Below are 23,549 nucleotides of genomic sequence, written 5' to 3' on the forward strand. Positions count from 1 at the left end.
TTCATCTCCTCTCCAGCCCTTGGGTCATGGCAGAGTGCTAAATCAGTCAGGGCTCTCCCAGCTCTCCTGCTGTCACCAGCCCAGCTGCTGGCCCAGCACAGCTCCCTGAGATCTCCCCAGCCTGCCTGTGCTTCCAGCAGAGCCCCAAACTGGATGCAGTGCTCCAGTGGCATCCTAATGAGAGCACAGGGGAATGGCCAGGCCAGGCAATCCAGCAAGAATTGGCTTTTATTGCTGCAGGAGCCAAGTCAGTGACACATTGGATGTGGGGTCCAGCAGGACTCCCAGCTCCCCAGGTGAAGAGGTGTTACCCCCACACCTGCAAAAGGCATTTCTGTGCCAGGTGGAGGAGCTGGCATTCATTTCCCAGCTCACTCCTCTGATGGCTCCTCTGGCCAGCTCACCAACCACTTATTCTCTCCTGATATCCCCCTGCAGACTCCCTAAGGATGCTCTAACCAGTGTCTCATCAGGGCCCACCAAAGAAGATGTTGAACAGTCTCAGCCCCTCAGCAGCCTCTGATCATCCTGACTGACCCCATGAGCTCCTAGAGCCTCATTTACCTACGAGATCTTATTCTTTAATGTGTGTACCACCTCCTCCCTTGAGCTCTGCCACTATGTGTAGAGAACTGAAAGCAGATCCTGCTCATGAAAACCAAGACAAAACACTGAACACTTGAGCCTTTTCCCATGATTTTCATCAGCTGCCTCATTCAGCAGAGGGCCCACATCTTCCTTGGTCTCCCTTGTGTTGCATGTAGAAATAACCTGCTTACACTCCAAAAGCCTCATCAGTTCCAGCTCCAGCTGAGCTTCAACTTTCCCAAGTCTGTTCCTACATGCCCAGGCAATATTTCTGTGCTCCCCTTTGGTTGCTTGTCTCTGCTTTCGCCTCCATACTGCTCCTTTTTGCATTTGAAATCAGCCAGGAGTTCCCCGTTTAGTCACACTGGCCTCCTGCTATACCTGCTCAGCATCCTGAACATCAGGATGGACTGTTCTGCTGCTTTGAGGAGGCTGTCCTTGAAGATCAAGCAACTTTCATGGGTCTCTCTGCCCTCCAGGGCAGACTCCCAGGAGATTCTGCTTACCAGTTCCTTGAACAAGCCAAAGTCCACATGCTTGAAATTTTGAGTGATTATTGTATTACTTGCTCTTCTCACTTCCCTCAGGTTCTTAACCAGCCATCTCATGACACTGCAGCCAAGAGTTCCCAAAAAGTTCTTCCTTATTCAGGAGCAGCAGGTCCAGCTTCCACCAGTTAGCTTTGTCCAGCACCAGCACCAAAATGTTGTCCCTCATGCATTGCATACATCTCCCAAATTCCTTTTCCCCACCACACTGCCCCTTCCAGCAGGTGTGGGGAGTTTCGTGTTCTGGAAGGGTTTGGCCTATGGTCAGAAAAACAAACCCACTTCTTGATAACCAGCCTTGTGCATGAGTTAACAGCAGAATACTCCTTTGGGACTTCATAGGCCATATTCCTAATATTCCAATTGGGACTATTTTATATTTATATATATCCTAATATTCCTATTGGGATTTCATAGCCAAAGTGCCTGTCATCAGAGCACGCTGGAGCCACAGCTGGAATCCACACCATGTAAATGCAACAATCACAGCCCCTTGGAAAAAGATCCATTTTGACAAATCCACCAGGGGAGGATCCCTGGAGTACTTTAACCAGTGTAGAAACAGCAGCAATGCAACACAGAAGTGTTCACTGACAGCCAGTTCAGGTGAGCAACACTGGCTCATTTCAGGACCTGGTAAGAAGAGGCACAACATGACCTACCTGAGTGATGAAAGCTCCAAAGCCAGACAGTCCAGAGGGCAAGGCCAGGAAATGAGTAAAAGGAGAAATATTTCTGTACCTTGTGGGCTCAGTCCCCAGCATCAGTCAGTTCCAATGACTGCCAAGGACTCCAGCTCTTTTACAAATGACAGGATCTGCCAAGCTGCAGATGCAAAACTTTAGGAACCTGATGCTGTGCTTTAATGAACCTGGATACTGGCTGCACCTTTGTGGTTTATAAATCAGGGGATAAGTAGGTTTTTTGACCTTTAGCTGAATTCCCCCTCATAATCACCCAGCCTCAGTCAAAGGAGAGTAAGTATGAGGCAAACCTGGCCTTCAGCATGAGCTGGAGCATGCAGTTTGCACAGGCCCTGAAAAAGGCTGGTGATGTAAAGGAGTGTGATCTGACTGTGACTCACTCGCCCTGTCAGACAGCCCTAATGACTGGCCTGGCCTGGCTCCCCAGCAGGGAGGAGCTCAGGACTTGGCCTATCCATGCACTGACTCCTGAGCCATTCACATCTCTGGGTCACCAACCTGGGCTGCTCCAACACCACCACTGTCACCATCCTCACTGGAGCACCTGAGAAGTGTTCCTGAGTTTGTCTCACAGCAGCCACGCAGGATGGATTTCCACCATGTCAGTGATAAGGCAATGACAGGACATTAGGAACCAGATTTTGTAAAATGGAATTTGGTCCAAGTTCCAGAGAGTTTCAATAAAGCTTTACATTGCCTCTTGAGCTGGTTTGAGCTCACTTAGAGCTCCTGGAGTTCAGGCCATGTGAAAGTGCCAAGTTTCACACTGTTTTGCACATGAAACCATAAATCCCTCTCCAGAACCCTAGGGGCATGAGGGGGGTCGCTGCTCAAAAGGTTCATGAACTTTGATAAAATCAGGCAGATATCAGAGTTTGTAACAATGTACTAAATTAAGTTCTGTCCACAAGTTTTTCATGGGCCAAGAGTACAAAATAGGTAATAAGAACAGGAAAGTTTTGCTGAATCAGGCCACTAAAAGAAAAGTCATTGCCATATTTAGTTCTTTCTTTTTCAGTCAATTCATTGCATTATTTCTCCCTGGAAAATACAAAGGCAGTTTTCTGTATCATATCTAGCCCTAATATTTTCCTGTTTTGTTTACTTTTGTTTCCAAACTGTGCACCTACCAAACAGAGATAAAGAACCATGTTCTAGGAGGTGAGGCTATCTGAAAATGTTTAGTTGACTGATCCCAAAGCAGTTGTTATCTGCAAAATATTTAGAGATGATATTTGCTTACACATATGTGAAGTAATAATATGACAGTATTTCTCACCAGCTCACTTTCAGTAAAAAACTAAATCCAAGTAATAGGAACATTTTTGGAAATCGCAGTTACCACCTCAAATCCTTTACAACTCTTGGTTATCAGTTTTCAGTGACAATTACAACCAGAATTTTCACTATCTTCTTTCAGTGAAGTTTTAGAGCAAAATTTGCCATTCGATGTCCAGGATGCTCAGAACACAGAATTCAGAATAAAACAAAGAAATAGTTACTCACCTACCCCACAAGCACATGAAAGAAACTCTGGTTCATGGCTGCTCTGAACCCCAAATTTCAAGGGGAAAAACATATCCTGGCAGGCAGATTTGAGGGTTAGTGATGATAAGTAACAAGTTGCTCCCTTGCCAGTCTAGCACAGCTCTAACACAAAGTGGGAGTCAGATTTTTTTGCCCACAGAGCAGTGATAAAGGGCCAATAGAGGAGTGAAAAGGACTCTGATTTGATTCATACCAAAGTCACCCATGCAGCTGATTCAGGGGAAGCTGTTTAGAGCATCAGCTGTCTCTTTCCTGCATATTTAAATATGAAACCTCATTTCAACATCTATTTACCACTGACATATTGATTTATTTCCTAATCAGCAGGATCAGGTTGTCTAACAGCACAAAACACTTCAGGGTTTTGCAAGCAGTTTACAAAGCCCTTTACTCACTGGGTAATGGTCAGTGAGGAACCCAAGATCCAGGAGCTTGGAAATATTCCCCTCCCCTGGTAGCCATTCTTTAGGGCTCAGCAGTGCTCTACGGACTCCCAGCCATCCAGCACTGAGCTCTGGGAGCAGCACCAATGGTCACTGAGGACAGATTTTCACCTCTGCCTGCCTAGCACACAAACTGACACGACTAAAGAGCAGTGAAAAAATGCAAAATCTGAAGGAAACCTTTAATCTCTTTGGTTAAAAAGAAAAAAATGCAACCACTTACTAATGGAATGTTAAGATTGTGTATTAAACCCACAAAAGTCAGAAAACGAAGGAATTAAAGACTCCCTTGGCTCTTTTAACCCTTCCCTCTGCCTGTGTGCATTACAGGCTTTTCATCACACAGCCACATAGCAGTGGGCAAAGGGACAGGACCATAGGTGAGGCAAAGGGGGAGCAGGGCTTGTTATGGGGGCCAGAAATGGAAACATTAATAATTACTCATTTTGTCTTGTAAAAATTTCATGTTCAGCATTAAAGAACAGCAGGATACTAAAGAAACAGCAAGATGTTGTTATAGAGCAGAATGAAATCCTGAAGAAATGAGCTGTTGCTCTCAGTGAATATTTTGGTTGCAGTGGTATTTATCCCCCATGAACCACAACAAAGGTAATGTATAACTGGTAACTGTCCCCCAGCTCCTGCCCACATGGAATTGGCTGTTTGTCCTGCACAAAGCACCCACACTTGGATTGAAACCCCTCAACATGTTCCCCCCTTACCAGGCCTGCAAGCTCCAGAGCAGCTGCACACTTCCCAGTCCCTACTGCACACTTCCTCCTCATGAGCAGGGAAATATTATTATCCTGGCTTTCCAAATGAGAATCCTAGGCACAGAGAGATTAAAGCTGAGCATTTCAAAGCATCCCAGTTAATTAAAATGACTGGAAAATGGGTGTCCAAATTGTTTAGATACCTTTGAAGTCTCAGAATAATTATATTGCTCAAGGTCACACAGGGAGTTGATGGCTGACCCACAACTTGAACCCAGATTTCCAGCGTCCCACTCCAGCACCTTAATCACAAAGCCATCTTTGCTTTCCAATTTAATACTGGCCAGACCTGGTCCTCATGCAAACTGGTTACCAAGGGATGAAACCTGTCATTATGCCATATAATGGAGCTATCTATCTCTACCCTACAGGATAAACAGCAGTGCATTTAGGCATCCCCAAACATTTTAAGGTACATATCATTACAAAACACTTAGGAGGCAGGAAGACCTACTTCAGAATTAGCACACAGGGACAGCAAGGGACCTTTCCAGCTCCACAGATGAGTAGTTTGCTGTCTCTCCTGTCCTTGGTCTGGAGGCTCCACTGCTACACTCCTCTTTTTCCTGATGTTGGATTTGACTGGCAGCATTTCCTGTCAAGTTTTATCCACAAAAGCCCTTCCCCACTGCTGTCAGCCTGCCTCTAAATTCCACTGCTTTTTGTGACCTGGCCCACTTGACACTACAGCACCAGCGATGCTGTTTCTTGACATCAGGATACAGCACAAAATAAATCCCCAAAGTTATTCACAGCAGCACAGAGACTTCAGCAAAACAGGATAATAGTGGAGGAGTCTTGTCCCAAAGGAAAAACTCATAAAGGACCTGTTGGAGAGAGCTCCACACCATGCAGGAGAGTTTCTGTGCAGCACTGGCAGACATTGCACAGAATGACACCACACTCTTGCCTCTGGGGTCCTTGGTGAGGGCTGCACTTCACAAACCAGTTTGGACATCCATTAAAAACCTTGATCCCGATTTCTCCTGAGCATCCACTCCAATTGCATTTAGAGCTGCAAGCCAGAAAGCTGCATTTTCCAAATGCTGATTCCTATCGTTGGCACAGAGTCCTCAGGCCTTGCTATGAACAGATGCAGACAAGAAGCAAAACTTCCCAGATAGGATTTGGTCTGGGCTTCTCCCTAGACACACCAACACCCTCCAGGATGTGGAATGCAGGGGAAGACAGAGCTCAACATAACACAGTACACACAAACACACACACACATCCCTACCATGCTGACTTTTTAGCACAGAGGTTGCTAATTCCCCATGCTAAGAACAACCTTAGGAGCTAACATGAATTATGCGTCTCATTCTGAGCGCATCAAAGAGCAGACAGCCTTTTTAAAGGAGTCAAGATCACCTCAGCTGTGCTTTTGTTATCTAGCCCAAGGTTAAGGATTTGGCCTTGGGCTAACAATTGGCTCAGAAAACCGGGATCATGTAATGAGAGTTCCAGGAAGAGAGAAAAGCCAAAGCTTGGTAGAGGCACACTCTTCAAAGTGTCCCAGTACTTGACCTTCTTTTTTTCCCCTCCCCTCCCCCTGAGATGCATGATGTAAAGAAGAGAGGAATGGAGCCTGACACCCTGAAGGAAGTACTCCCATTGAGAGGAGCTGCAAGGACCTTCCCAGGTTCTCCCCAGACACTCAGGCTCATGGAGAAAGGCCTGACAACAAACTTTGCTCCCCACTGAGATGGAAGAGCAGGCAGTAACCCCTGAGTGGCTCAGGGCTCAAGAAGAGACAGCTCTTGAAAAGGGCAACACTGTGATTATTTTCTTTGCTATGAAACAAAAATTAAGCTGCTTCTATTTGAAAATTAAATGCAGCCCTCCAAAACAGGTTCAGACCCTTCTGCAGGCCCAAGCTGAAACAGCCATCTGCCAGCAGCATGGCCTGCTGGGTTAGAGGGGGCTCTCTGCAAAATACTCCATTTTTTAAAAATGTATTTTTGTTGCTTGGGGTTTTTTTCTCAGAGCCTGCACACAGGAGAGTCACAGGCCATCTTCTCCATTTTTGCTGCTCACAAAAGGCAAAGGCTCCACCCAGCACCATTTTCCCAGGGCTTGGTCCCTCTCTGCAAGGAGCTGGCAGTGGGCACGCTCCAGTAACCCAGCAGGTGTGCAGGAGCTCTCTCTAAATGACTCTGCCCTCTAGGGTACATTTGGGTTATATTTTCAAAGATGAAAATCTTTTCATCTACAAACCTGGGAGACTTCTTTGCCCAACATGTCAAGAAGCAGTTAACCATTAACTATTTCTAAAACAAAAAATAACACAAAAGGAAAACAAAAAAATCACCAGACCAGGAAATATGAATCAATTAGTCTTTGATCCTCCCCTCAGTAATAACATCTAGAGAACTTGGGTTGCTGCTAATCCTAAACAACTGAAAATGTTGATGGACTTTAAAAGTACTAGTGGTTAAGCAAAGGAGAATTTCAATTCCATTCCCTTCTGATCTTTGAGTCTCAAGGTGCCACTCTGAGGCCTCTCCCCAGAGAATGTGGGGAAATTTTCTTTTTAAGAATCTCAGGCTCCACAGTGTCCTTATGAGATTCCAGCAAGGGAAGATTCAAAGTAATCCTGCTGTAAGTCTGGCCACTGAAAGCAGTAAAATGACAACATATCTGTCATTTGAACAACAGGAATAAAAGAGTAACAATAATACCAGTGTTTGCAGAACAAAACCACTCATTTTTTTCACTTAAAGCTATTAGGCCCACCTTTCATTTACAGTGCCAGGGCTAGGAAAAAATATTTCATATGCATTAGGACTCGGTCCAATAGCAACAGACTGTGACATCAAAAGTGCCTTCGTTCTGCCATTATGATGTCAACTAGAAAATCAGGATTCTTCATGAAAATAACAAAAAAAAACTGGACTCAAAGTGAGGAATTGCTTTTAAGTAAAAGGTTTTTTCATTCAAAGGAAGAGAGAAAATACAAGCAGGAGAAAAAGTTGTGTTAGAACCACCCTTAAAATAGAATCATTTCAGACAACAAGCCAGAATGATGCTTATAAGAAATAATACAAACTCTGTCTCCCTTCCTAACAAGCCAATAACTCCCTTGGTCTATGAAGTCTCACATGAAGTTATCAATAAATCCTGAGGAAAAATACAAAATTCAAGTTGATCACGGATTGAATCATTGTTTGTGGCTGTAAAGCAGAGGCAGCCAGGGCAGATAGCCTTTCTCCCTTCCTCCTCCCATTTCCACTGGCCTTGCAATTAAGCTTCAATATGCCTGGCAGTAGATTATTGATGTGGAAACAGCTATTTCCATCAGCCACAGACATTCTATACTTTTGAAGTCTGTGGTTACAGAGTCATTATTCCATACAACACTTTCCCATCACTAGGGTGTGCAGGATGCCATAAAAAGTGGTTTGTGCAAGTTCCAAGCTACAGGAGTTATGTCAATGGTTACCTTAAATACATTCTTTTTTATCCGTGGTCACCCTTGTCTCCCAAGGAGTTGCTCTAATAAAAACAACTGGATTGTCTGAGAACCAGCTCAGCAGAGCTGTGCTGATTTGCAGATCTGGTTGATGTTTCCATCTTTTAATCTGCATATTGTTTCCAGGAAGATGATGATGATAGTAATAATAGCAGTAGTAGTAGCAATAAAAAATAATAATAATAATAATTTGCTCCTGCTTGCAGTGAAACACTGCTGGAGTTGAAGGCTTTGTTTTAATGAGACATACTGAATGAAACAGTGTCCTGCAGTGCAAGAAGTACATGTCAGCCTTGGCATTATGAGCCAAGCTACAGTACAATACCCATAATTTTCTTGGTGATCTCCCAGAAAAACCTTCTTAATTTAATCTCTAATGAGATTATCAGCCTCATTAAATTGTAAATCTTCCTCAGTCCAGCTGTTGTGGGAACCTGAACTTTCATAATGTTATCAATTTGCTGCTCTGCTCTCCGTACCTGAAATCCCCTTTGAAGCTTTTAACACTTCCCTACCTCCCCAATGAAATCCCAGTCTTTTTTCAAACTAACCCTACTGATCTGCTCCCTTCCACTGCAGACCTTGCCCAGTGGCTCTGGACTAATTTCTGTGGAGGCAGCCAAGTTTTTTTTGCAGAAGGCCCTGCAAGAACAAGCTGTGAAGAGCAAAGCCACCTCTCCTGAGCCAAGAACCAGGCTGCCCACTGCAAATTCCCTGCCCCTGGAGAGGCACAAGAGCTCAGCCTCTGCTCCTCTGGGATGGGCCAGGCAGGTTTTCCAGCTGAGTGCCTTCACAGCACTGTGGAAACACGGATGGAAAGGAGCTCTGGCCCTCATCTTTCTGGCAAGTTCCACCCCCAGTCCCTGCTGTACCTTCAGACCAGTCCCAAAGTAAGATTCCTGCTGAAGGCTGGGACAAAGTCCTCTCTGCAAAGGACACAGAACCAGGACAAAGCCAGTGTAGCTGCTTTTCTAAGTGACCATTTCACAGGGCTCATGGATAGAAGGTTGCTAAATCCTGGAGGGCAATGACAGGTGACAAGATTCCAAAAAAGGAAACTCCACCTTAGGAAACCATTACTGTTTGCTGCAAGCAAGGCTCTCAGGAATACAGGTAATGAAAGATTAGTACTGGAGAGACAGGAAAGTAGTAATCTTAAAATGCTTTTAGAATTCTTTTTGTGCCTAAGCAAGGCAAAGGCAGTAACCATGTGTGTGCCTGCTCTCTCACACACCTGCAAAACCTCTTTGGAGAAATACACACACAAAAAAAATATTGGAGTACAGCAAAGTCATATTCTGAAGGAGCTAAGATTTTTTCCTTGTACACAGTAGCCTAACAAAACAAACCACTGTTGTTTGTATCCAACACCCTCCTTACTGCACTGACATGTACAATCCAAGTGTCCTTCTGAACCCAGCTTCTTGCTCCCTTCCTATGTAACTAAAAAACAAAGTGGTCTGTGCCTGTAGCAATCTTTAAAAATGCATTTGATGCCTTTGGCTTTTTTGTTATTATTTTCAGCAGCTTAAGTCAACTGGGAACAAGATTTGTGGTTCTCCTGTTTTAAGATCACATATCAAGTTCTCATAGCAGCAGTCTGCCCTCCCAAAAGGGCTTGCCTTGATATAAAGGAGAAACTAAACATTCCATATCCACAATTAGATAAATAATACTTCAGGCAAGATATGGCACCTTTAAAAGTGCCTTTTCAGGCTTGGATTTTACTCTGCTTGTTACTACAGAAACCATCTAGCAACCAGAATCTAACACAGACTCCACCCAAAACAGAGAAAAACAATATAGACAGAGTAGGTTTTTCCGCCCCTTTTTTTTCCTCCCTTTGACCTCCCCCCCCCACCTTTTTCTTTTTTTGAAAGGGTGGGTGAATGCTAAGGAACAGCATCTTACTATGCAAAGGATAGGAGCATTTTGCATACAGCTGAAACAGTAAAGCTCTGATTACAGATGGCAGCAATGAAAGCAGCAATGAGTAATGAGCAATGAGAAATGCGTAATGCGGGATGAGGATATAATTTCCACACATCGGCTAAAGAAAGGTTTACACTCTTAAGCAATAAAAACAAACCATTAAGCCAGACCTGCACTGTCAGGAAGTATAAAACAGTTCTTGAAACTCTGCAGTTACTATACAAAAGGTTTTGTTTCATAAACTTTTGTTTCCTGATCTTCATAAAACATTAACATCAAGCTGCCATATGGCAATTAGCTGCCTCCTGAAATCAATAAAACCCCCCCAAAAATCAACAACTGAGGAATAACCATTCAATGAAATAGCTCAATAATTATCCTCTTCTAATAGTGTAGCAAAGTGGGTCTGATCCAAACCCAGCGTGGATGAGCTCCTCCTCCACAGCTGAGAGTACAAGGAATCATGTTCCTCTCTGAGCCTCGGGGGTGGGGTGTGAGCCTCACCTGCCTGGCGGGGAGCAGGGATGTGGCCCCCCAAACCCTGCACGGGCAGGGAAGGGGTCCCCAGCTGGCTGTGGTGAGCCCAGGGGAGCCAGCAGAGCAGCCCCTGCTTGCTGGCAATGGCCAATGCTCTCGGGAGAGCTTACCTCCTCTGAAGATCCTCCTCTACATGCTGCTGACCTCAGAAGTCCAACTGAATTTTGCGCAAAAATTATCAAGCCACTCGACAAAGCTGCTACTGAGTCTCAAAAGGACAAGGAGACATGCTGATCACATTTGTGTTTAGAGAGATGCTTATCTGAAATGCACAAAGGGTGACATTATCTATCACAATCTCTGCCTATATAGATCATATAAGTGCCTAGAAGCAAAATGTTTAGGAGCTATAGGGTAACAAAGGCAGTTTTGCCGTTAAAATATTTTGCTTTTTCTCCTCTTAAGAGGAAAAAAAGCTCTTTTCTCCTTGTAGAGCACTATAATACTAATAAGTACTAAAGAACTAAAGTAAGTGCTAGTGTGCTGTGCTAACAGCATACCTTAAGTATTTAGCATTATTTAGCAGTCATTACCAGTCTTTCAAAAGATGCCAGAAAGGCTGTCTGATCACCAGCTCTATCTGAAAGACTTCAGGAACCCAACTGATCTCTAGGAGAAGTTTCTACTACTCATCTGTGAAAGTTTGTTCTGTTTCTTTTACTTTAAGTCCTAAGCAAAGTCTTTAGTGCAGCACTCTCACGCCTCCAACCTAGGGAGTGAGGTGAAGGTTAAGGCTTTAAAAGTGCATTACAAAACCAGTTCTGCAGAAATTTATTGACGTGCTGAGCTTGACACCTGCATATTTCCTCCTCAAAATCAGTATGGAACTGATGATTCTGTGGCTAACACTAAGCAGTTACAGAGATGCTTACAAGAGTGGGTCTTACTAAGTTTGCAGTGCTCCATTGGCCTCCCAGGGTATTTGACTAAGGATGCAATTCCTTGTCAAGCACAGGAGGTTTGCCTGTGCAAGGAATGCGGCACTGTGCCATGAGCCAGCTCCTGCTCATGCAGAGACAAGTGCTGTAGCCAATTTTTTGGCAACAAAATGAGCATCAATGAGTTCTCATGCCTTACAGGAGAAGTAAAGCAGTCACCACTCTGTAAAGAGCCTCCTTCAGTCTGGTCACACATGAAGGAGCTGCGAGACTTCAGCTTTACAGCACTGGAGCTGAGGGTCTGGTTAGAAGTGCTGTAGGTTCTTTACATTTTCACAGGGTTGGGATCACACCTTTCATGCTCATCATTAAATTTTCAGCACTTGTCAGCTTCCTCAAGCTTAGGTTTTACAGTACAGTAACACAGCTCTGACTTGACTGCACAACCACATATCACAAACACCAAATCCTTGCTGAACTTCCACTGCAGCCCTGACAACCTTGCCAAACAACAGCCACAAACTCATCCAGCACCAGGAGAGCTGGCAAGAAGCAATAGGCAAACCAAACTCCTGCACACATGATACTTCACCCCTAAAAACATCAGCCACTAAAACAGCACCAGTGTTTTAAAAAGGCACCGGGAGATGTCCACTCAGCCAGCCCACAGGCTGCTGTGTAGTATCAGCATGGCCAACATCAGCTACTTCTCAAAATTAAGCAGAGCCCAGGTGCAGAGTGGTGAATTGTTCTCTGACAGCTGCTAAAAACACTGCTGGTACAAACAAATACACCAGTTTTATCCCACCACAGAGCCTTACAGCCAAAGAGATTTTTAAGCTCACAAGAAAAAAAACAGAAGCAGCCAAAAGGTAATTAGTTTTTCACTCCTATCCTCTGTACCCTCTGCTTTTTGTGATGAACAGCAGTAAAGGATTGTTCTACAAGAGGACCTGTAAGACATCACCAAGTTAGCCTTTCTGATCAACACATCTAGTTAGTACCATTGCTGCAACCCAGATGATTCTGATAAAAAAAGGAGGAGTTTGGGGAGTGCCAGGACAAAAAAGAGGGGTTCATTAACAAAGCATCAGGAGGCCCAAATCAGAGATTCCCACAGCTGACTTAGAGAGGTCCCTGCAGGGCCCATTGCACACATGGCTTCAGGAAGTGCAGCCACAGTTCACCAAATGCAGAACTGGACCCACACCACAGCTCAATGGCCAAGAAACCCATTTGAGCTCCTTTCTGCTCTCCTGTTCCAGCACAACTTTCACTCAACACCCCCAGGCTCTACCTGCAACACCAGGTGTGGAACATGCAACAGGCACAATCAGCATCAGCTTTAATGCTCCCTTTGCCTACTGCAAATCCCACTTTGCCCCTTACATGAAGGATTTAAAAACCAGTAAGATGATGCAAGCACAAGTTGTGATGACTGCACAAGTGAACAATTTTTTCTTACAGACTGGACTTCTCAGAAAGAAATATCAGAATTCTATGGTTTATTATCCGAAATAGATTTAAACATTTGGGAAGAAAAAAAAAAAAGGTTTCCAACACAAAACCCTGGAAATGAAGAGAGGCTAATCTGCCAAACAGCAAAACCATCAGCTGAGGTTAGAGAGGAGGCTGCATATGACAACAGCTTGCTGCATGTAGGGCAAAAATTGCAGATTAATTTCACTGTAACACTCCACAGAAGTGAGCTCTCATCTGAGGTGAGGAAGTATGCAAGGCTTTTCCAACTGTTAAAGACAAGGGCCGGTACAAATTAGGTAAGTATTCCTCTTTAGCATAGATAATCACAAAAAAAAGGATGACATTTTAGTTTTTATTATTTCATATTTGGCCAGGACTTTTAAAGGAAGGACTTTTAAAGGAAACATCAAACATTCACTTTTCTGTAGGTCTAGAAAGGATTCAGTCTTCCCCCACCCCCAGCTCCCATAGGATTTCTATTGGCCCTTATATTCACACTGCAAATTAGTTGGGAAAAGCAGTATTTATACTAGATCAGCAACGTCTGGTTCTTATCCAAATGTTCCACCTAAAGAGGATGCCAGTTCTCATGGATTGGACAGCCCACCCTGCAGCATTCCTGAGAATTGTACAATATAATCTTGAAAGTCAGCAGAGTGGATTATCCACTTTTTTCTGGACTTGAACTTGTGACCTTAACAGTAGCACAGCAGAAAGCAAATGTGCTATGCACTTTGCCATAGTAACCTTCCATGTTTTCTTTTCAACTTAAATACACACAATTGAAACAGCTACAATTTTGGAAAATTATGTACAAACCCTATATTTTTTTCTTTTTTGATTACATATAAATACAAATTAGCTATTCTTCTAAAAAGTGGTTATAATAGTAAATAAATACAAAATAAGAATCTGACCATTATACTTCATGTGCTGGGGTTAAACCCATATAAAATGTACAACTAAAATACATTTAAAATCTTTAAAGGAATATTTCTCTGATTAAAATATTTGTTTTCCCAACTTTTTCGTAGACATAAATATATTTTCAAAATAGTTGTGTTTTTTTTCTTTCCATTTCATTACATAAATAAAGTCTTCATTGGGAAATATTAAAGTGTCAGCTATTTTTTTTTGCATTTGTCTAATATATTTGCTGTGTTAGCGGCACCCACAACCCTCCACGACCATATCTTGATAGTTCTTTAATACAACTTTTTCATTTTCATCAAGGTAGAGCATGGAAATAGCACTCAGTTCTGTCGGCACACAGCAAGCCTTGGGGATTTTGGAATTCACCGAATTGACCAAAGTCTGAACAATGGCATGGTTTGTTGAGTTTAGGTGATCTGCCAGCGGGAAGGGACATTCCCCATGGCAGTAAAAGGCACTATACCCCGGCGGGGCCACAATCCAGTCATTCCACCCCACATCATTGAAGTCCACATATAACGGATGCCTTTTGCAACTGTATTTGTGCCGTTTACGCTGTTTGTGTTTCGCTTGACGCTTTTCTCTTTTATGGAGCGGGTGTCCCTTGCCATCATGCCCAAACGTCACTAACAATGGCCTGAGCTGAGACCAGCTATCTTCATCCTGATGTAAAGACCTGCTAATCCTAACGTGCCTCTTGGAGGCACTGTTTTCTTTGTCCAAGTGAACCACCTCTACCACAAACCCATGATTAGGTTGTCCATGTGCAATCCACCTCAAAACAGCTGGCGTTACATCAAAACTTTCCCATTTACTTGCATTATGATGCACCAACCTGGTGTCCAAAAGTCTTGTGACAGGGTCCTTAGAGGTGGCTGTGGCTGGCTTTATAATTTCATAAATATTAATACGGTGATGGTAGCTGCTGTTGTTCTCAAAAGCTCCGTGCACCTGTTTCCGAAAAATCTGGAGTTCAGCTGAGGTGATAGACTCCTCGCTAGGGATGGAAGTTAAATTAAAGAAGAAACGCCGTGCTGTTTTCCCACTCGTTTCTGGCAGTTCTTCCAAAACTTCTAATTTGATTAAACAGAGAAAATAAAAAAAGAGAAAAAAGGAAAAAAATCAGAAACTGAGACAAACAATCAAAACCCTTAAAACTGTCTGCTGATGGCAGCTTTCAAAAGACAGTTACCACATGTGACACACAAGACCTGAAAGACTGTCAGGCAGAAAATACCGTGTCCCTTGTTTGTTTGTGCAAGCATGTATAGCACGAAGTTAAATATGCTTCATTCATTTTACACATTGGATTGGATCCTGGTGGCCTTTGCCTTCCAGGTAGCCATCATTAGAAGCAAGAACTATACAGCATTAATCTGGACTTCAAGGACGTGAATGAAAAACTCAAGCACTGGGGAATTATTAAAACTGGTGGAGAACTTTGGATAACTGTTGCATTTCTGATTTTTTCTAAGAATACAGCTCTGACATCAAATCCTTAAACTCCATTCTGAAAAACATTACTCTGCAATGCAGGTGACCAACAAATCTTCATGTATGAAGTTTTGTGTGTTTCATCACACACAAATCACGTATCAGCAGCCATAACAGTACTTTACAAAGCATGGCCCAGTATTGACCCAAAAGGGCCATAAAGAGCAGCAGGAAGATTCAACTGCTGAAATAAGGGTGGATGGAAAAGAGATAATGAAACAAAATCACCTCCAAACAAGAAGTTTATAAAACACCAAAACCAAACATTCCAGGAGTCACTAAACTCTGGGCCATTCCCACCTTTGAGTAACAAGAGAATGGAGCTTCAGAAGGAGCACAATATAGGGTTGCTAAGTACATTATTGCTACAGACATTAAGAAGTTAAGTATTTCCCAAAATAAAACTCTCTCATGGTTTTCAACTTTGGTGCTAAATACACTGAAGGGAAAAAAAAAAAATCACTTTCTAAGGGGCAGCCAAACCTGCTATTAGCAATTCTTAGTGGTGTAACCATTCCCCTTTGAATCCAGTACAAATTTTTGTATAAGGTAAATCTCAGCCTTATGGTATTTCAGGACCAGACCAGTATTTGCTAATATGCAAGTATTTTTGAATGGTCACAAAACAAACTTCTGCTCTCAAGAAATCATTAATGCAGTGAGAAGTCAGTGAAAAAATGGGAGTCACACTGATTTTCTTCCAAATTGTTAAAAAATTATAACACCGATTTTCTAACAGAATCTGCTTTTGCTGTAATCATACAATGACTTCAAACTGCAGATTTTTACATTTGCCTAAACCTTATCAACTTTGCTCTTTCGACTCCTCTCTCACTCAGCCCCTTGCCCACAACCCCTGGGTTTTACATGAATGACCCACGTGCTGGCTCTTCCCTATAAACTGCCAGGTTTTTACGTCCCATGTAGGGAAAGGTGGATGAGGAGAGGTTAGATTTCACCATTCATCTTCCTCATGATAAGGCTTTCCACTAAACAGCACATCCACTTCTCAGAGGCCGCCGCCTTTTGGAAACTTAAAAACTAATTAATATCTTTTCTTGACACAGTTTCACTCTAAAAGCAGTGGGAAAATGCGTTTTCATTACTTTAGCAGCGGGACCACTGCACGGCAGCACCGGAGAGCCGCAGCCAGGAGCAATTACAACCTGGGGAAACCGTCCCAAAAAAGCACGTGAGCGACACGCGCCCCGCCGGCTCCGCGGGCCCGGGGAATGCCGCAGCTTCGGCCACGGGAGCCGGGAAGCGCCCCCGGCTGCGGAGCGAGGGTCTGCCCGGAGAAGCGCTGCCTCGGGGGGCTGCAGGCGGGGAGGTGCCGCAGAGGCGCCGCTGGAGGCCTCGCAGGTGAGAGCCAAGCGGGCCGCGGGCTCTGGTTACCCGGGCACTGCGAGCCCGGCGGGTCGGGCTGCAGCGCTCCTCGACGGCAGCCCCCAGGATGTCGCGACTGATTGTTTCGCTGATCTCTCACGGGGATTAGACAGGGATTAGAAACCTCAGCAGAGGCCCGGCTCAGCCGCACGTTAGGGAGCCTTCCCTGCTTTCTACCCTCGCAGGACAGCAGCGACCTGTAGGAACGCTTAACGCGGAGTCGCGCTGGTTTAGCGGAAAAAGTCAATAAACCGGGAGCGGCCCGGCGGACGGAGAGCGGGGAGAAGGGAGCTGGCAGAGCAAGAGCTCCGCGGTAGAGCCCGTCGGGCAGCGCACCCGGCCGGGAGATGCACTGCGCGAACCCCGCGGTACCGGCGGCAGGAATCCGCCCCCCGCTCCTCCTCCGGCCCTGCCCTCCCCTCCGCTCCCGCAGCCCGCGGAGCCCCCGCCCGCCCGTACCTTCGTGGTGGAAGCTGCGGACGGTGTTGGCGCGGCTGGCCGCCCGCTCCAGCGGGAAGCCCAGCGCCGCCGGCTGCCCCAGCTGCTGCCCCGCGTGCAGGCGGTAGAGGTCCAGCATGTAGGGCGGGATGACGACGTCCTTGCCGGGGCTGGGCCGCCGCTTCAGCCCGAACATGTGGAGCAGGCGCAGCTCGAACTCGCTGAGCAGGTCCTCGGGGCGCTGCGCGGCCGAGGCGGCGCGGCCCGGCTCGCTGAAGCGCCGCCGACCCACCTCCGGCATGAGCCCGGCCGCGCCGCCCAGCAGCGCCTGGCAGAGCAGCAGCGCCAGGAGCGAGCGGGTCACGGCAACCATGATCAACCTGCGCGGAGGAGGAGGCGATGGGACCCAGTCAGCGCGGACACCGCGCCGGGGGAGGGGGGGTACGGGCGGGGACGGTCCGCAGGTGGAACCCACCCCGGCGCCGGGCCATGGCCGGCGGAGCTCCCGCCGCGGACCGGCCGGCGGAGCCCCCCGAGGGGCCGCCTCAGGTGCGCGGCGGCACCGAAATCCCCGTGGCAGGAGATCAAAGGGAGCGAGGCGGGACGGGGGAGCGGAGCGGGGCGCTCCGCAACAAAGGAGCGCGGAGGTGAAGGGGAGGAGGGGATGCGGCCGGGGGCACCGCCGGGGCCGGGGCGCAGGTGTGCGCCGGGCCGGGCCGGGCCTCCCGCCACCGCGGCCGGCACCGCTCACCGGGAAGGGAAGGGGAGGTGCTGCTTCTGCCCAGCAAAGCCAGCTTCCCTCTGCACTGCCATCCCGACCCCCGGGCTTCCCCACACACACCCCGCTGAGCCGAGCCGCGGGGGCTTGGGGCCGGCTTCGCTTCCCCCGCGGCGGGGCAGCGGCTTCCCTCAGCGGAGAGAAAAGGAGAGCGGTTTTCCCTCAGCGGAGTGGAAGAAGGGGAAGGAGGAAAGTACATATCCTGCTACGTCCTTAGCCAAACCCACAGGATGACATTCTCCCCCGTGAAACTTTGGGCTGGATTATTATAACAGTAATAATAGTTATGATTAGTGTCCCGTCCCCCCTCTCTCTTCCAGAGCGCTAGCACCTCCGCCGTGGCCCACGGAGTCATCCTGCGGAGAAGGCTTTCAGCGGATCTGCGACCGCCGGAGCTATACCTGTGTGCAGCAGCAGGGGTTGTGTCTGCAGGAGGGTGTTCTGCTCTCGGAGTGTTTTTCCCGCATCACTTGGTGTTACTCCAAACTTCGCTGCTGCTCCTCTACAGCTGCCGAGCAGAAAATAGAAGCTCCCTGAAGTGCAGTCCGCCTCGGAAACATACTTTTAGCAGCTGGTTGAGGAGGCAGAAGGCAAGTCCCAGCCAGGGAAAAAGCGTCTCCCTTTTAAAAGCAGCGATCGTGAAGTTGCTTCTTCTTCTTCCTCCTCCTCGCGTGTGTGTGCCTGCCCGTGAATGGGTCCCTACGTGTCTACGGAGTTAAAAGGCTCCTTTTCAAAAATGTCCTTTGCATCACGCTCATCAGACAGATGGACATTTACCGAGACTCCAGCAGCAACATCAACATGAAGCTTGACTTGTCTCCGCTCCCTTAAAAAAGAAAGGAAAAAGGAGGGAGGAGGGTAAATAAAAGAGGAAAAAAAAAAAAAAAAGAAAAAAAAAAAAAAAAAGGGGGTGGGGAGCCGCCCGCCGCCGTCCCGCGTGGAGCGGCCGCGCTAGGGCACCGCGCCGGGCTCCCCGCCGGCCCCGCACCGCACCATGGCCGGGGGTGGCCGCCCGCCGCCGCCGCCGGGGCTTTTTGTTGCGCGGCGATGTCACGACCCCGGAGGCTCGGGGGCCCGCGCCAATCACAGCCGCCCTGTGGGAGCGGGCTGCGGCCCCGCACGGCTTTTAAAGGAGACGCCGCCTCCCTCCCTCGCTCCTTCCCTCCCTCCTCCCTCGCCCGCTCCCTCCCTCGCCGCGGCTGCCGCCCGCGCCCGGGTCGCAGTGCCGCCGGGGCGAGGGATGGGGCGGGCGGCTGTCCCGTTAAACTGCTACCAGCGGCTGATCCGATGCGGGAAGACCCCCGTCCCGCCCGGTCCCGCGTCCCGCTCCGGGCGGCACTGGTGGAGCGGGACCGGGCCGGGTCGAACAATGACCCATTGTACAGCCCGAGCGCTCCGCCGCCGCAAATCGGATTAACGCCGTTCCCCGGACTGCCGGGGTGGTAAGGTGCGAAGGTCACGTAAGGTACCGGGAGAATCCTGGTTCTTTAGAACTACTTAAAAAATACATATATGTACTTATTTTTTTTTCTCCCCCCACCAGAGCGTGGAGCTCGCTGCCCGAGCAAGGGGCGGGGGCTGGAAATCTGGGGGTTTCCTCGCTCTCCTCTCCGAAAGAGAAGCGCCCGGACTCTGGAGAAGTCTCCTCCCGCAGCGCTGCCGCGGCGCATCCGATGCGGGCTCAGCCCCGTGCGGGCGGCGGAGGGGTTGGGCTGGGTGTTTTTTTTTAAGATGTGGCTGCCCTCCAGTGGTGGAACGGCGATGGATCGCCCGGCCCGGAACGGCGGCCCCTGCGCGAACCGCCCGCCCGCGGCTCCGCACCTGCCCCAGGGCTGAGCCGCGCTCCCCGCCGTGCCCAGGCCGGGGCTCCCCGGGCTGCAGCCTCGACAGCTCGTGGCATCGCCCACAGAGCGGGACAGCGGTGGCACGCGTGGGGAAGGCGTGTCCGTACCCAGCGCGATTGTGCTCCCAATCCCAACTGCATCCCTCGATCCCTTTCCCGACGCTGGCAAATCTCCTGATACAACGAGTAACTCGCGAGCAGGGCTGTGTCCTTTGCTCCATCTCCTGTTTGTCTGCATGGGCTCTGCGGTAGGGCCAGGCCCTTGCATAGGTATGCGACACCTAGCAATTTAGGGTCCTCATCAAAGCCAAAGCCATCGGCACACCATCATTAGCCGGGGTCCTGCTGCCTTCCCGGCAAGGCAAGTGCTCTGCGCTCCACCTCCTCTTCCCAATATCTCTCAGGGGCTTCATTTGCAAAAGGCACAGCCAGCCTGTGACACCTTGAATTACTGCGGAGGAGGACTGAAAGCAATAACAACTGAGACAGCTCCATTACCAGCTCCTCCTTTGGGAGCGGCCTTTCCCCTCCATCTTACTACTTCTTAGTGTAGGAAGAACACCGATTTGAGACAGGAATTCAGCATATTCGGGCTGGAATAATTCTTCCTGCGGACCTTCTTCCCCTGGCTTCCCTATCACGACTCCGGCCATTCCCGTGAAACGTCCCTGCAGGATGAGGAGCTCACCCAGGGAGGTACACAGCAGCAAAACAAACCATCCCAGAACTGCACCAGAATCATTAAAGAGCTGCTAAAGCTCCTTCATGCCAGCAGCTCCCAACACTCGCAACCCTCATTCTCACTCGTGCCGTGCACACAGTGCGAGAGGGGACACCGAGCAAGGTGAAATCCCTCAAAAGTTGAGTTCTTTTTCCCTTGCATTCCAGTGCAGATAATGTTTAATTTTATGACTTCCTGCAAGTCTTTAGCATGAACTGAAAGTTCGTGCAGTGTGACTTCAGGGTATGCCAATTATGTAAATCAGCACTAAAATAACAATGGCAACGTAGTTTACACATCACTGACATTAAATGAGCACTTCAACTTCTAATTGCCATTCCAGTTCAATCTTAGTGGGTCATGCCAGGAAAAAGTAATTTCTTGCCTCAACACTTACTGCCTGTGCCTGGAGCAGAGACTCTACTGTATGCCCAGCACAGCGTTATCTCCAGGAGCTCTCTGTGTTAGGATAATGAGTCTTAGAAGGGAGAAACGTCTTTGTGGTTGCTCTGAAGGCCTGCATATCCTCTGATCTGATATCAACAAGGTCTTGTAGGTTTGCCCCTCTCTGATTTCAAGTATAAAAAGCTTTCAGACACTTCTCTTGGCCATAAAACACCTTGCCTCTACACTTTGTCACGTCTCAATCTATTTTGATCTGGAGCTGCTGGGGCAGCAACTCTGCCTTCCCATCCATTTCCTCGAGGGCCCAAAAAACAGCACTGAAACACCTATAACACATTCCCTGAGTGTACTGGCACCCACCCACAGCAGAACCTCAGCCATGTCCCCTCACCTTCCCCACAGAAAGATTTCTCACCAAGGCAGATCCAGCTCCTTTGAGGCAGTATCCTGGAATATGGAGGAAAAGGTTAAAAAGTGTTATCAGCAAAGGTTCGGTTGTGGTCTGCATCTCCTCAGCACAAAAACTGACTAAACTCTGCCTTGTGTTCAGGCCTGCTCCACCCCAGCCCCAGCACACCTGAGCTCACCAGCTGAGAAGCATCTTCATGATTACAGAGAGAATTGGAGACAGGTGCATTTAGATATCATGGGAGGCAAACATGCCTGGATTGTGCCCACCCAGACTCCCAGCTCCACAAACGAGCCCTTGTCCCCTTCCCACTCCTAGAGCTGTGCAGCAGCACACTAGAGATAAAGAAACTAAAGCTCAACCCTTGCATTTCCTGCAGCTGAAATTCCTTACAAGCTCTGTGAAAATGGAGTTGAGTGGCACATCAGCTAAATATCCAGCCCCATTGAGGTGGGCTCTCACAAAGTCATTGCATTTTACAGTTATTTCAAGGGCAATCCTGCTCCTCAGCCCAAGCCCTGCCAGAGAGAGAAACCACCACTTACGCTGAAAAGATCTGTGTTAGTAAAGGTGACTGTGCATATTTGTTAATCTCCTTTGTGAAATTTCACTTCTGCCTCCCAAACTACAAACTACACTGATTCACTTCTCCTTCTTTACCACATGCACTCCTTTTTTCGTCTTTTTTTGTCTTTTTTTTTCTTTTTTTTGTCTTTTTTTTGTCTTTTTTTTTTTTTTTTTTGGGCAGGTGTTTAGCCAGTAAGTACTCAATTAGTGGCACCTGCTGCTAATGTTTCAGATCCAGGTGTTCCTTGCTAGGACACAAACACAGCTGATAGCTATCAAGTTCAGGTGTTGTTGGGTTTTCTTAGTAAAAGGGTGGAAAAGTATCCAAATAAGGACATGGTTTACAACAAGGAGAGGGTCCTTTTTTCAGTGTAGACAGGAAAGAAGAAAATATTTTCTTCCCTCAGAATTTTCTCTTACATGTCCTGTACAAAATCACATTTATGCCCTGCCACAATGTAGTGTCTTTTTTTCCAATTTGGTTACACTGCAACCAGCACTGCTAGTGGCTGTGGGCAGGAGACTTCAGGAGGACCTAGATGAGAAAGGCTCCCTGGGATCTGTGACCACAGCTTGCAATCCTTAACAAAATGGCCTAAATTCTGGTCTAGTTGGAGACACAAGCCTGCAGAAACACTGGCATCACTGTGCACAGTGATACTCAACATTTACTACTGGCACCAGCAGCCCCGTGTGACCAACGCGGAGCATTTTTGAGATTCCCACTTTAGACCACTGTCCCCTGGATATGATAAGTATGTGAGATATGAAATATTAATGGTAGTGAGCTTTTTAAAATGGATTTTGCACGTTTCAGTGAATAAAGCTCTTGATAAAAGTCTGTGCTGAAGTATGACACATATACACGGTGCAGCATCAAATGTGAGCAGGGCGACGGCCAAAAATGAGTTAAGATGTGTTAGTGATGTTGAGGTTTTGCCTTCATAATGGGTAGAGATTATCTGAAAGCTTTTCTTTTCCTGAGCTGCGCTTCCTGCTGGCATTTGTGTGAATATGATGTGTGGCCATTCTTTAAAATATTAGTTAATACTATTTTCCAAAGACACATTGCCTTTTGGTGGTTTGTCTTTTAACATCTATCAACTGGCTCTGCTGCACAGCCTGTCTCCTGTTCTGTGAAGGATGGATTCTCACCTGAGAAGATAATTTACAAGAGGTGATTTGTTTTTGAAGAGAGGAAAGGCAGCTTATTCAGAAATGTCTATTTCTTTTTTTGTTCACCTTTGCTGAAATCTGGCAGCTCTTCAAAGCTGTTGCTCTGTTTCACAGTGAGTCTCAATTTCATTCATCAAATCTCAGCTTGCTTTCCATCATAGAGCCAGGGAAATTGGAATTTATCAGGAAATACAATGCAGACCCGGGATTTTCTCAATTTCCAGTATGTCTCCACTGCTAGTGAACAATAGCAGTTGCTCCCAGCTCTGTTACATCTGCAAATACAGGCTGCAGCAATCAGTTCACATGGCTGTGCAGCTTTGAAACTGCAAGACAAATTCCTACAAGTTGTAATAAAATTACTGGTGAAAGAGGAAAGGGGGAGGCTACTATGATAGCCTCTTTTTTTTAAGTGTTTTTTCCTTTGATGCTGCAAAGTTCCAGATTTCAAAATCCAGTATTTGGCCTGTGGCTTTTATCACAAAGAGGTGAAAATG

The 23,549-nt window shown here is 47.0% G+C and overlaps 1 protein-coding gene across 6 annotated transcripts in view; it reads right to left on the reverse strand.

Moving 5' to 3' along the window:
- BMP2 (bone morphogenetic protein 2) overlaps positions 1-21,310 on the reverse strand; it is a 105,004-nt gene extending 83,694 nt beyond the window's left edge. The window contains exons 1-4 of one of the 6 annotated variants that reach the window (XR_003945724.2): positions 18,333-18,843; positions 17,175-17,533; positions 14,671-14,908; positions 10,653-10,804 (exon numbers count right to left, since the gene is read on the reverse strand). Coding sequence is in view for 5 of the 6 variants with exons in the window: in XM_050972291.1 (XP_050828248.1) it covers positions 14,064-14,908; positions 17,175-17,526 (1,197 nt within the window). In the remaining variant the exon portion in view is untranslated. Of the gene's footprint in view, positions 1-10,652; positions 10,805-12,908; positions 14,909-17,174; positions 17,534-18,332; positions 18,847-18,924; positions 19,037-19,882; positions 19,905-21,291 lie in introns of those variants that run through there. The other 5 variants (XM_050972291.1, XM_050972290.1, XM_050972289.1 and 2 more) reach the window with 5 other exon arrangements.
- Between the last annotated feature and the right edge of the window lie 2,239 nt (positions 21,311-23,549).

Source organism: Serinus canaria, chromosome 3 (assembly GCF_022539315.1).
Source record: "Serinus canaria isolate serCan28SL12 chromosome 3, serCan2020, whole genome shotgun sequence".
Taxonomy (NCBI): Eukaryota; Metazoa; Chordata; class Aves; order Passeriformes; family Fringillidae; genus Serinus; species Serinus canaria.